General features: G+C 34.4%; 1 protein-coding gene across 6 annotated transcripts in view; it reads right to left on the bottom strand.

The window, feature by feature from the left end:
* STAG2 (STAG2 cohesin complex component) overlaps positions 1-13,889 on the bottom strand; it is a 108,208-nt gene that overhangs the window by 4,594 nt on the left and 89,725 nt on the right. For 4 of the 6 annotated variants that reach the window (XM_006203981.4, XM_072956804.1, XM_031671360.2 and 1 more), the window contains 7 exons: positions 13,185-13,333; positions 12,234-12,362; positions 8,647-8,870; positions 6,329-6,518; positions 6,128-6,238; positions 2,547-2,673; positions 1,342-1,419 (listed from right to left, as the gene is read on the bottom strand). In XM_006203981.4, the coding sequence (XP_006204043.1) occupies positions 1,342-1,419; positions 2,547-2,673; positions 6,128-6,238; positions 6,329-6,518; positions 8,647-8,870; positions 12,234-12,362; positions 13,185-13,333 (1,008 nt within the window). The remainder of the gene's footprint in view (positions 1-1,341; positions 1,420-2,546; positions 2,674-6,127; positions 6,239-6,328; positions 6,519-8,646; positions 8,871-12,233; positions 12,363-13,184; positions 13,334-13,889) is intronic. The other 2 variants (XM_031671361.2, XM_006203982.4) reach the window with 1 other exon arrangement.

Genomic DNA, 13,889 nt, shown 5'->3' with positions numbered 1-13,889 from the left:
ACACTAAAGTTGTATAACTCTGAGTAAGTCACCGAACCACCACCTTTTCAGTCTAAGTTTGCTTGGATCTAAAAGTGGGATCCCACCACCTATCTTAACAAGGTTGCTGAGATCAAACTAAATCATGCCTAGCATAGTTATCAGGCACATGAGCTTTCAAATGCTTTTCACTTCAAAGTGATAGTCCAGGGGGACTAGAACACGAGCCCCTTGAGAGCAGGGTAGGGCATCATACTCATTTTGGCACCAACTTCCAACACAATAAATTGTTACGTTAATGCATTTCATCATATCTGCTTGAAAAGATTGTCTTTTATTCCTCATCACAATCACTACCTTCATGTTTTATTAAACAAATCGGAAGATACATACTCCTAGATTATTAGGGAAACCATATATTTCAATATGCACTTAAACTATAGACTTATGGGTAGGCCTAGGTCACCTACGCTACTCAAATTATGGTCTTGTTAGAGATGCAGAATGTCAGGTCACACTTCAGACCTATTGAAGCAGAATCTGTATTTTAATAAGATCTCCAGATGATTCGTATGTACATTAGAGTTCAGTCTATTGAACGAAATGTAATATCCTACTTCACTACACCAAACTTGTAATTAACAAAACAGAAGTGTATACAAAGTGTTATGGGAGCTGAGAATAAAGTTATCTATCTAAAAAGATTAGCAAAAACTCCACAGGTCATGTCAGAACCAACAATTAAGGGAAGAATTCACTAAGAGGAAAAGGAAAGGGACAATTCTGACAGAGAGGAAAGGTTATACAAAGTCATGAAAGAGCTTGGTGTCTTGAGATGAACTACAAGATTTGAACCAGGGCATTCTCAGAAGAATATGGCAACAGGGACTGATACAACAAATAGAACTGACAATACCTAACAATAACCTCAATCCCCTTCTCTTTATTACCAAAGCCTTTGTTCAAGTGCTATTTTTCACCATCCCTTCATATTATGATTACGACTATAATGATTATTATTCCTCTCATTCATCCTGTCCAAGGAAATCTTTCTGAATGTGCCATTCCCTCATTCAAAATCCTTCCATAGGTAACTCAAGCCTATGGGAAAAGTCCAAATTCCTTAACATAACACTCGAGTCCCAGTTGGCCAGGCATTCAAAGGCACTTTGAATCTGTTCCCACCACTGCATAAGTCCTCCCCAACCATCCCCTCAAAATGCCTCCTGCCAGCCTCTTTATCTCCTGTCCAGTTGTTTTCATCCATTCTCAATGTATTGTCCCAGCTCCTCAACCTCAAACTTTGGGATTGCCTATTACTTTTGATTTTGTGATCTTGAGGCATATTTAAATTAAACCTACTGATTCATCCATAATTGAAGCTGGATCAAAGAAATCAGGCTTCAGTTCTGTTCTCTCTCGTCTGTTCTTTGATGGTGGCTAAGGGGAAGAAAAGGAAGGAAGTTGACAATTGCCATATCTATAAGCCATATAGTAATTGAAAATATTGAAATTAATTATCCTTAAGTGTTCACATGGCCTATGGAATTCCAATTGTATAATACTTTAAATACTGTATACTCAAATTACAGAATGTTTTAAAATACAAAAGCAATTCATTCATAGAAAATTACTCCTTTTTTTATTTAAGTATAGTCAGTTTACAATGTGTTAATTTCTGGTGTACAGCAGAGAGATTCAATTATACATATATATATATATATATACCTTGTCATATTCTTTTTCATTATATGCTGTTATAAGGTATGGAAAATTATTCTTAAAGATGAAAACTGGAAAACCAATTTTTTGTTTACTTCAAAACTGTCTCTCTCAACTCACTTTCCTTTAAAAGACACCAAATTACACTATTTTGAAGAGAAGCTATATTTACTTATTTCTTCCCTTTAAGGATATTACACCAAGGTTTACTGAGAAATAGACTCAGAAGACCTGGCTTATTATAAGTCTCAGCTTCATTGCTTACTAGTTTTAGTTTTGTCTCCTTGGATAGGCTGTCTAAGCTTCAATATCCTCAGTCCTTTCAACCTACCTCATAAAGGTGAATGAGCTGTGGGGCAAAATGAAATATGTAGAAGCATTTTCCATACGACGCAGCCCTAATTGTATATATGTTGTAATTATTAAAAGAATATACCCTTATATATTATTCCAAGTGTAAGTAATTTTACTTTCTTATCTGATATGGAAATAGGTCTCAATAACAGAGTAAATGTTAATAATGTATTGCTTTGATAATGGTAAATAAATGGAAAATTATAAGGTGTTATTATACTTAGGAAACTATTAAGTAAAATATATCCTTTAAATCTAATATTCCTAAATTAACCTGAAAGTTTATCATCTTAAGCTAGGATCTAACACCCTCACCAACCTCATCCTATTCCTCAATCCCTTCTCATATATCTAAACTCCTGGCAACTATTTTATTAAGTAATTTTGCAAAGCTTACTTTTCATGCCAAGTATTTCTCTACTCTAATAAATATCCAACTTAATTTTCAAAAGATCTAAATTGAAAATCTTACAGAAATCATTGTGTCTTACCAAGTCTATATCCATGGTGTCAAAATCCATCCCCTCATTAAGATCTTCAATCCTCCCTTCTGAGGACATCATAACATCTTCAACAATTGGCTCTTCATCATCTTCCATTAGGCTTGTACCACGCCGACTAGAGAAATACAAAACTAGGTCAAGACCTGAACCAAAGCTGCGACTATTAATATATTGGCAGCAACTATGTGGCTCTCTATATTCAAGTGTAATGGAAAATGATGGGATTAAAGGTCAGGGAAAATGATTAGGCACTGATCATGTCATCAATGATGTCAAAACCCCAATGTTCACTTGTCTAAAAATGCTAAGGAGTTATGTTTATTCTATTACTTCAATACATTTAGCTTGATAGTTCTGATATCCCATATAAAAAGTTCAATGAGAATTTCCCACATGGGAACAGACAAGATACCTCAAATCCTTTTTGAAAGTAGGCAGGGTACAAATTAATAAACAAATATAAAACAGAGACCAAAGAAATGACATTTTCAGAATACGTATTTTCATTAACATGTAATGTTAATTTTACCCATCACTCACTCATTCACTCAGTACCTAAACTGTACTAAGCACTCAGTCAGTCATTCACACAGTGCCTACTATGTGCCAGGCTTCTACTGTGTCCTATGGATGCAAAATAAAAGAATGAATAAGATATGGTTCCTGCCCTCAAGGAGCTCACAGTCTACTATGAGAAACAGAGATAATTGATTATGACAGTGTGATGAATACTGCAAGAGAAATATGCATCAAGTGCTATAAAGTTATACTGAAAGAAGAGATTAATTCTGCTTTGGGAAGAAATGAGCAACATTTATGCTGAAAGCTGCATTCTGTGTCCTATGAAACTCAAAACTAAGATACATAGAGAAAAAGTAAAATAAAAATTAAGACCAAAAATTCTGTTTGTTATCACATAATTATAGGGAACAAACTCAAATTTCCAAGTTCACAGTTGGCCCAGATCAGCATAAAGGAGTGAAACTGAGGGTGACTTATTGTTCCCCAGTCTGGCCAGCATTTCCTTCTTTTCTCATTCTAAAGATTCCACCCCAAAATCAATTATTTACTAAATACTTGCTTACAATTTACACAATTCTATGCCGAGTCTTAAAAGATAAAGACAGCATGACATGATGTCTAATCCAGGCTATCCAGACAAATATTTTGACAATGGTTCCTATTTCCTAAGAGTTCTGGATAGTAAATGACAATTTTATTGTATTTGGTAGAGGCAACTGTGAAGGTAATATGTGTGCTTTTGGTGGCCATATGTCATAGAAAACTAGAAATCCATTCTGAACTTCACTTGGAGTATAACAAAGATATATGATATAAGCAATTTTAAAAAGATAATTTGGAAGTATTTTCAGGTATAGGGCAGGTACTATTATAGAAAAATTATTGTTAAAATATTTTAAAGTCTCAAGCAATAGACCACTTGTGGTACAACAACCAAAAGAATCTTCTGGTAATAATTATTTAACTAGGATAATTTCTTAGTCACCTTGGGAAGCTCTCTAAGAAGAATTAAAACTAACTACAAACACTGTATCTATATAAGATGATAGATGTTCACTAAATTTATTACAATAGTCATTTCATGATGTTATGTAAGCCAAATCATTATGCTGTACACCTTAAACTTATACAGTCCTGTATGTCAATTATACCTCCACAAAACTGGAAGAAAAAAATTTTAATCAATCAATCAATTAATCTACAAACAAAAGAATAATGATAAATGGTACTGAGTAATGAGACGCTGTGGAAGATCGTGGGCACTCGTGGAAAGCTCTCAGGGGAGACATGGACCAAATGACTGCATGGCAGAATTCTGAAGTGTTTGGACTGGTGACTGGTTGGAAGCTAAGAAATTTCATGCTGGATTCAACAAGTAGTAAGAACATATATGAAAAGGAATGTGGCCATACAAAACAGAAAAGGGGACAGAACCAAGGGATAGTATAGAGGATGAACATATTAGACATACTGGGATCAGAATCTCTATGTGTTCCACACAAAAACTACTAGAAATAATTGAAGAATTCAGCAAGGTAGCAGGTTACAAGAATCTCTATGTGTGATAAAGTATACTCTGTCTATAGAGGTTCTTAAGACCACTCTAGATAACTAAAGTGAATTCAAATAGACTACCACTCACATGATAAATGATCATTTCTTAAGAAAAACAGGTGAATTCTCATCATTTAAAAACACAAAATGAAACAAAAAATAAATTTTAAAAAGGTAACAATTACTATCTCCCAGCATTAAAACACATACCACATTATGTTACAAATACAAAGCTTTCAAACTCAAAAACTTAAATAATCAGAGTCATCAGATCTTCCCCCTCTGTATCAACCATCTAAAAACTGCTTGTATGCCATTTCTTTTGGAGCCGAAGCTAATAAAGATTTATAAAACTCTCATACAGATTCCAGTAAAAACAAAGTATTTGAAAGTTAAACTACAAAGTTTTTAAACATTGGACATTTATTCATTCAATGAACATTTACTTAGCACATTTTTATGTGCCAAGCGCTAACAGGAAATGAAAGTGGTCCCTATTAAGAGTTACAAACTATTAGGTATAAAATAAGCTATAAGGATATACTGTACAACACAGGGAATATGTCAATATTTTATACTAACTATAAATGGAGTATAACCTTAAAAATTGTGAATCACTATAATGTACACCTGTAACTTACATAATATTGCACATCAACTATACCTTAATTTTTAAAAAAGAAAAAAAGAGGTCCCTGCCCTTAAGGAGCTCACAGTCTACAGAAAGGGACAAATTCATAAACAAATTACAATACAATGTGATAAGTGCTATAAAAAATAGAAATATACATAGTGTTATGGGAGCATAGATGACACCGCAACTTCATGTAAGGTGACACCTGAGCTTGTTCTTTTACGATGATTTTACCAGTTGCCAGGGAATAGGATACGATACTAAAATGTAGGCAGGGGCCATATTTAGAAAGATCTTGCATGCCATGAGCTAAGGAGTTTGAACTGTATCCTGCAGGTAATGGGGAGCCATGGAAAGTTTTTAAGGAAAAGAGTTACATGATGAGATTTTTATTCTAGAATAGCAATTCTTGATGAGAGTGTGAATAATGGAGTGGTGGTGGAGGGAGTGAGGGGAGGGGTTTGGTGAGAGGATAAATGGGAGATCTGAGGGAAGAAAACAAGTTAGAAAGCTAAAATAATAGTTCAGGTGAGAGATGAGGGCCTGAACTAAGGTAGGGAATAAATTAAGATGTAACAAAACTGGATTTTTAGCTATAGGTCTGTGTACCAAAATAAACAAGGATTCATACTTAAACTTTTCCAACAGATCAAGCTAAGATTGGTCCTTTAACTAACTCGTTAATATTTAACTTTAAAAGTTTTTTTTCTGTTGGAAAGACCAATTGTTGGTTCCTTGATTATTTCAGCTTAGTTACTTTAGAGAGTTTGCTGAAATGTTTAGATAAGGCACACATTAAAGTATGTTAAAATGAATTAGTGAACTTCCTAGACTCAGACAATAAGGCACTCTCACTTACATGGCATGCTGAAGATTAGTTCGCAGTTTAACATAGCTCATTGCTGCTCTCTCCTGCTGTTGCCTTGCTTCCTCTTGTTGTCTTTGAGCTAACATCCATGTTACCTGCGTGCTTCAAGGAGAATTTTATTCTTCTTTTAACTTAACTTTTTTCTATGTAATTAATAAAGTTATAGTACAGAAAATGATCAGATGTACTTACTTATAATCAAGAGGAGTTTGATGATGTTCGGTCTGCATTGGATAGACACCCATGAAGCTATCCTCAGGTCGTAATCTTTTGGGCTCTCTCATAATGGTTGAGGTGAGTTGTGGTGTCTGCATCATAACTGGGGTGTGCAGTGTTTGTTCTCTGCTTAGCCACATACTGTCACTACTACTGCTTTCTTCAGCTGAGAAAGAAAATTAAGAGCAACAAAGTTCAGCCACTAATTTTGACTAACCAAGAAGTATCATACGACCTGTTCAGGTCAAACATCTGGTTGCTTTCCACATACTAGTGCTTGGAGCAGGGAGATACACAGGTTACACACCTCCTACAGGTGCAGTCCTGGCCCTGCCCTTATAGCCTGCTTGTGGAAAAAGAGAACCCAGGCAATTACAACACAGGGCTAAGTGGTAAAGAGAGGGAAGCCCAGGCAGAATGGGAGCCATGAGAGGTCAGAGCCACCTACCCAGAAGTCGCATCTGACTAGAGTAGGTGTGAGACTGTGAAGTCTTAGGCAGGGGGAAGAGCATAAACCAAAGCACTGAGGCATGAAACAACAATGATAGAACCATACTAATTTGCTGAAATATTCGGCAATTTTTGACCTGCAAAAATGCTAATTTCATATAGTGCAGATTCAAGAGTTTAGTACTCCTGGAGTAAATGGCTAAAGGCTGAATAAAGAGGCAGGAGTCAATTTATGGAAAATCTTATAAGCTGTGCTAAGATGACAGGAGCAATGTGGTGAGTTACGTGTTTTAGTGACAGTGGAGGATGTGGATGGAGAAGTGTACTTGAGAATATGAAGACTGGTGAGCAAACAGGCCACTTAGGAAGCTAACTCTGTAGCCCAGGGGAATTAGAGGTTCAGATGAGAAAAACTTTTTAAAATTTATAGTGATATGCAACGAACACATCTTCTAATTTGGTAACTTTTGTATTTAAAAAAAGGAAAATTTATTTTAACTACCTATAAACCATCAAAAAGCTATAAAATAGCCCTAGCTATTTTAACCAGTCAGTGATACTGTAAGGGAAATTCCTCCACGGAGTGGGATGTTGGGGCTATATAACCAATCAAGTCTAAATAGAAAGTTGTGTAAGTTTATGCATTTATATTATTGGACAAAAAATACTAAAACCATCCATCTATGGGACAATCAAGATTTAAATACTATACATTTGATGATGGTTGAAGAATTATGTGGCAATTTAAAAATATGGCCCCCAAATCTTTGATACTCCTCATATTAACAAGTGGGAAATTATGTCCCATCCCCTTACATCTGGGTCCTGTGACAGCTTGCTCAATAGAATATGATGGAAATTATGCTATCCAGTTTCTGGGCTTTAAGAAAATGACAGCTTCCAGAGTTCTTTCTTGTCTCTTGAGACACCTGCTCTTGGAGCCTAGTCACACGCTGTGAGGAAGCCAAACAGCCACATGGAAAGGTCACATGTAAAGTGTTCTGGTAGAAAGGTCACATGTAAAGTGTTCTGGTAGAAAATCCAGCTGAGGTCCCAGGTGACAACCAGAATGAGATAGCATGAAATGTAAGTGTAGATGCCTCCATATGATTCCAGTCACCAGCCTCTGAGTCTTCTGAACTGAAGCTACCAGACATCATGTCCCTGCTATGTCCTAAGTTTGGGGGATAGTTTATTACTAAGGAGTAACAGCTGGAACAAATTTTGGCAACTTTGCTAATTTGTTTAAAGTTTCCTAAGGAGAGGGAAAAAGTCCCCAAACCATTCTGAACCAACTCTGGGGAACTAAGAGTCCAAGAGATTCAAGTGTCACAATGACTCTTATCTCAAAGATTATAGACAGCAATTTGTATTCTATCAAGTTCTTTATGATTAATGACCTCTTCATAGAAATTCAAAAGTTGGAACCTCTCTGAATCTGTTGTTCCACTTAAACTAGATGATCTGATTTCTTAGGTAATGATTAGCTCTAAAATACTGAGTCCATATCCCAATGCATACAGTATAGTGCAGTGACTAAAAAGCAGCTGCTCTAGAGTTAAGACTACCTGGCTCTGCTACTTACTATCTGTATGACTTTAGGTAAGTTACTTCCCTGTACTAGTTATCTCATCTGAAAAATGAGGATGTACCTAGAGAGTTGTGAGAACTGAATTTATGTATGTAAAATGCTTAAAACAGTACATTTACACAAAACTGGACACATTGTGCAAGCTATTATTTAACAATACATATCTCAAATCTAAAAATAAGGTGACCCTTAATTGACAATTCAGTTGGTAAACATAAGGGATAAACATAAAGAGAATGAACCATATTCTTACGGAGTGCAAGCTGCATGCCTTCAACTACTTTCCGTTTTCCTGTAGACGGTTTTGATTTTTTACTCCTCACAGTTGACCCTCGACTGCTGATTCCACTAATGACTGACATGGTGTCGTCATCACCACCAGCTAGCAAAGAATTTCGGTATGACATCAGTGGAAGCCACACATCTTCTCTTCGGAGTGACATCTGAAAGGTCATGAACTTTTCCAAGTAAACATACCTTAAAAAGGAATAGAAACCATCAGCTTCGATACACTAAACTGCCATAGCTTTTTTTCTTTTTGCTTGTTCTTAATAATCTTAAGGCTCACATGCTATATGGAACATACAATGATTTAATTAGAACTAAATAAAAAGTAAGTTAGAATAAAACAGAATAACAGTTGATAGTCTACATTTCCTCAAAGCACACAGTTACAATTGAAGGATGCTAGTGTTTTTTTTTCTTGAGATGTATCTGTTCTATCCGAACTTTACAGAACCTCTGTTAGAAGAACAAACCTGAGTTCTATTTCTGGAAAGAGGACTGGATTTAAAAATCATACAATTTGGGTTCTAGTCCCCGTTCTACCAGCACCCCCAGCTGTGTGAGCACGAGCGTATTACTTCACTACTTACTCAATCTCAGCCTCATCAGTACACTGATGAGCAATTTTACCTCTATCAAGATTCTCACATTAAATGAAATAATTCATAGCATTTCAGCTTAGTATTTGTTGAGCATTTACATCCAAGGCAATGAGGATGGATACAAAAGTATATCAGATATGGTCCCTACCTGCAAAACAATTTTCAGCCCGATGGAATTTATACTTCTGTATCCCAGTATCACAAGGACTCTATGGCTTATATGTAATATACCAACAAAAAATCAACTAACATCTGTGTGACTACTGTGTGCTAGGCATTTTCCTCTTGGGTTAACTTTATTCTTAAAATCTTGTGAGGGAGACATTCGCCCCATTTGACAGATGAGAGAAAGGACAAAAAAAGTTAAGTGATATATCCATGGTCATAAAAATGAGAAAGTAGTATAACCATGATTCAAATTCCAGGCCTTTGACACTAAAAGTTCAGTGCTTTATTGTCTAAATTATGCTTCAAAAACATGAACACAATTTTCATCAACTAACTATATAAAGTGCAATCCAAATTTTGCTATCATAATAACGGCTAATTTCAATCAGTTCAGAATTACCAGTTTTGAACACCATTAAAGAGAAACGAAAAGAAGTATCAGTTACAAACATACTGTTTGGTGTTAGTTGTTCATTATTTCTTCTTAATTACAATATCTATCAGCTATACACAGTAATACAGTACTCCTCAAAGTGTGGTCTGTAAGTTGCCTATCAATCTGAGAACTGCTATCCGTCTGTGACAAGATGTGCAGCCTAAGCCAAAATACACTCACTGGTAGAGAGATTTACAACTACATCAGTATACACCACATAGCTTAACAGAACATTCCGGATAAGTAGCCCTTCCTAATGCTATTTCCTTTTGTCTTCTTCCCAGCCACAGAGGTCACCATTAACCTGAATTTGCTGTTTTTTGTCCCCATGCATTAGTTTTATACTTTTAATACCTACTAGTCTATAGACATCATAGCATCATTTTGTACTTTGCTTTTTGCACTCAACATTATAATTTAAAATCTTACCATTTCCAAAGAGTGACATTAGCTAACACTATGGTAGCAATCATTTTCCAATTTTTAAGTGTATCAAATCAATATGTTGTACACCTCAAATTTACATAGTATTATATGCCAACTGTATCTCAATGTTAAGTCAGGAAAAAATTTTTTAAAAAGACCAATGAGGTCTGAGGGTCTAATATATAACATAGTGGTTACAGTTGATGATACTGTGTAATTATACAATACTGTATAATTGAAATTTGCTAAAATTTGCTAAAGAATACAGCTTAAGTGTTCTCATCCAAAAAAGGGTAAATATGTGAGGCGATAAATAATTAACCTGATGATGGGAATCCTTTCAAAATGTATATGAAATCATCATACTGTGTATTTTAAATATATAATTTTGTTTGTTAATTATACCTCAATAAACCTGAAAAAAACTTAAGATTTTAAAAGAAGATCAATTGGATTGTGTGAGTCTTATTTCAATCCCAATTCTATAAAAAGAACTATAAAAATAAAATCAATTTATGACATCTGAGGCTACCAGAAATTTTAAAAATAGCTAGGTTTTTAATCAAATTAAGAACTATTTACTTAAAAAAAAGTAACCATTTTGACCACTGTATAGTATTCCATTCTATGTCAATCTGTTGATCCTATTTCCCACTTGATAACTGTTTAGTTAGTTCTGAGCTTTTCCCTATTCAATCAATGCAACAGTCAGATATTTTTATGGTTCTCCTTATATACATGTGCAGGATCTCCTCTAGGGTATCTACCTATGAATAGAATTGCTGGACCATGAAGTAGGGAGAATCTTAAACTTTGTGACATTGCCAAATATCTCCACAAAGTGTTCTTGTACCAGTATACTCTACCAGCAATGTCTAAAAGTCTCTATTGCTCCACGTCCTTGGCAAAACTTGGCACTATCAGTCTTCTTCATTTTTGCTAATCTGCTAGGTGACAAATGTTTTTTTTTTATTATTTTAATTTATACTTCTCTAAGTGTCAATGCAATTTTTAATAGGGATAAATTTATATATAATAAAATGCACAGAAATTAAGAATAAAGTTGGGTCAGTTTTGCAAATGAATGCAGTCATGTAACCCACACCTTTCAAGATATAGGGCATTCCCATGACCCTAGAAAATACCCTATATCCCTTTTCCCATTTAGTCTCCACAACCTTAGAAGTAACCACTAGTGATTTCTATCACCATGGATTATTAGTTTTGTCTGCTTTAGAATTTCATGTAAGATCTATATAATCTTTAAATGCAAAATACTGGTGGGCTTTCAAAAGACATTATCTATACTATTAAGTTACTCACATTCTTCTGCCCTTTTGTACCTCCAAGACAGGGATTCAGGGAGCAGGGGGTGGTTCAAAGAAGATTTTTAGAATTTAATTTCATTTGTTGGGCTCTCTTAGAATATGTCACCATTTTAGGAGACCAAACCATAAAAGTATCCTGTTTAAATGGTCTGTTGAGAACAGGGTCTTCTGAGAACAGGACTAGCAGTCAAAGTACAAAGATAAATAAAAAGGGGGGACTTCTAATTTACAGTGTAGTCACAGCTCAGGACACAGACTAAGATGCTCATGATGGATCACAATACTATTGTCTGTTAAATGCTTCTTCCTTAATTAGGCTAAGCCAAGAACACAAATTAGAATACACAAAGCATTCCAGTTATACCTCTAAAGCCACAACTACGCTGTAAGGGGAACTCATGGAATTAAAATGGAGTATTATCCATAAAACATAGTTAAAATCCTTAAATTATAAAATTTCTGAAGTATAAAGTTTTTTCATGCACTAATGCAATCCTACAAATCTAATCTAATCTGAGAGAGAAACCAAGTATAATAATTAATCTTTAAGAATTCCAAAACAAAATTAAACAGAATATTTCCAGGAAATACATACACTGTTCTTTTGTCTTGTCGGAGTAGTTTAGAAGAAAATTCACTGAGAATATCAAGAAATGCCAAATTTAAAGGTGGATGGCTCTCTCCTTGTGGATTAGGCTCTTTAAAAGCAAATTCTATGCCATCTCTGCAACAGAAAAAAAAATATTTAAAAGACTAGAGAGTGAATTAAAGTTGAGGAAAGTATGGGACTAACTTAAAGAGCAGAACAATTTCTGTAGGGAGACATTTAACACTTTTATAACTAAGGAAGCAATAAGAATTAAAAAAAAAACACAAATAAAACAGAGAGCTTTCAATGAAACAGCATCCAAACCTCCTGACTTTTCCAAAGGCAAGGCTCTTTATCCACAATAAACAAATAAAGGGTATTAATGCCCACCTGTTGGTTATGTTTAAGCTCTAAAATACACTCACACTCACTTAAAAGTATAATTGATCAGTAAATTACATGCCTAAAATAAAATCAGATGATTTCCAATTTTGACAAGGCAGAGCAAACATGCAGACAGAATAAAGGTTGTGGCTCAAAACACGAAAAAAGGTCACTACGAAATAGAGAACAGAACCAGAAGCAGAAAACTTGAAACAAAGGAATCAAATCTCAAAAATTTTTCTACCTAGCAATGAGATTATGACAAAAACTATCAAAAGAGATTTTTTAATACCTCATGAATGTTGCTTTTCTTCACATAATTTATAAAGATTCTGTATGATTTTAATTACAGCAAAGACTTTCGGTAAAAGGTATTTTAGTCCCAATTCATGTGTTAATGGAGATAGCACTGCAACTGGTTCTTAACTTAAGGAGATATGCCACAGATTTGTAAACAAGTAATAAAACATCAACTGAATTTGGTTATTCTAAATAAAAGAGCTAGATACAAAAAAAACCTTAATGATTAATAACAACTTAACAGGAGAGCTGAATGAAATATTTGGAAATTACTTGTGCAGCATAGCGATGGCCTCTCTTGTTTTCAATTGATCGAGTCCAAAAGTTAATGCAAAACGTCGAGCAAGTTCTTTTATGCCGCTGAATGTTGAGGATGACCTATCAAAATTATAGCCATTTTCCTGTATCATTTCATTAAAAAGCTATTTGGAAAGAAAGAAAGCATGTTCAAGTTTTTTAATAACTATGGATTATTAACATCTAATTTAAAAAGTACATTTTTTATTTAAAATATACTTGATATACCATAAATGAAGCATTGTATTTTATTCTAACATAGATTTTTAAAAACATGATATAAATTACCAAAATTGTAGCACTTCATATATTCAGACTAGAGGTAGTATCAACATTAGAAACTCTTTAAATTTGTAATGACAGACTTGTTTTCTGCCTGTATTAACTGAATATTAAAATAGCACATAAAAATATAAAGAAAAAGGAAAGTAAAATATTAGGCAACCATGCTCTTTTATTAACATTTAAATGATTTTTCTAAGAACTTCCATCATAAGTTCCATCAAGAACTTTCATCATAAAGTAAGCAAAACAAAATACAACTTTTCAACTATCAAATTGCCAAGATTTTTAACAGATAATGGCTACTGCTTCGAATAATGAGCACTGATCTGCTGGGAACATAAATTGAGATAACCTTTCTTTCTGTAGAGCAATCTGGCAATGTATAGTGAAAGCTTT

This window comes from Vicugna pacos, chromosome X, assembly GCF_048564905.1.
Source record: "Vicugna pacos chromosome X, VicPac4, whole genome shotgun sequence".
NCBI classification, from domain to species: domain Eukaryota; kingdom Metazoa; phylum Chordata; class Mammalia; order Artiodactyla; family Camelidae; genus Vicugna; species Vicugna pacos.
Note: the sequence above shows the minus strand (reverse complement) of the source record. Positions and strands in the feature narration are given on the sequence as shown.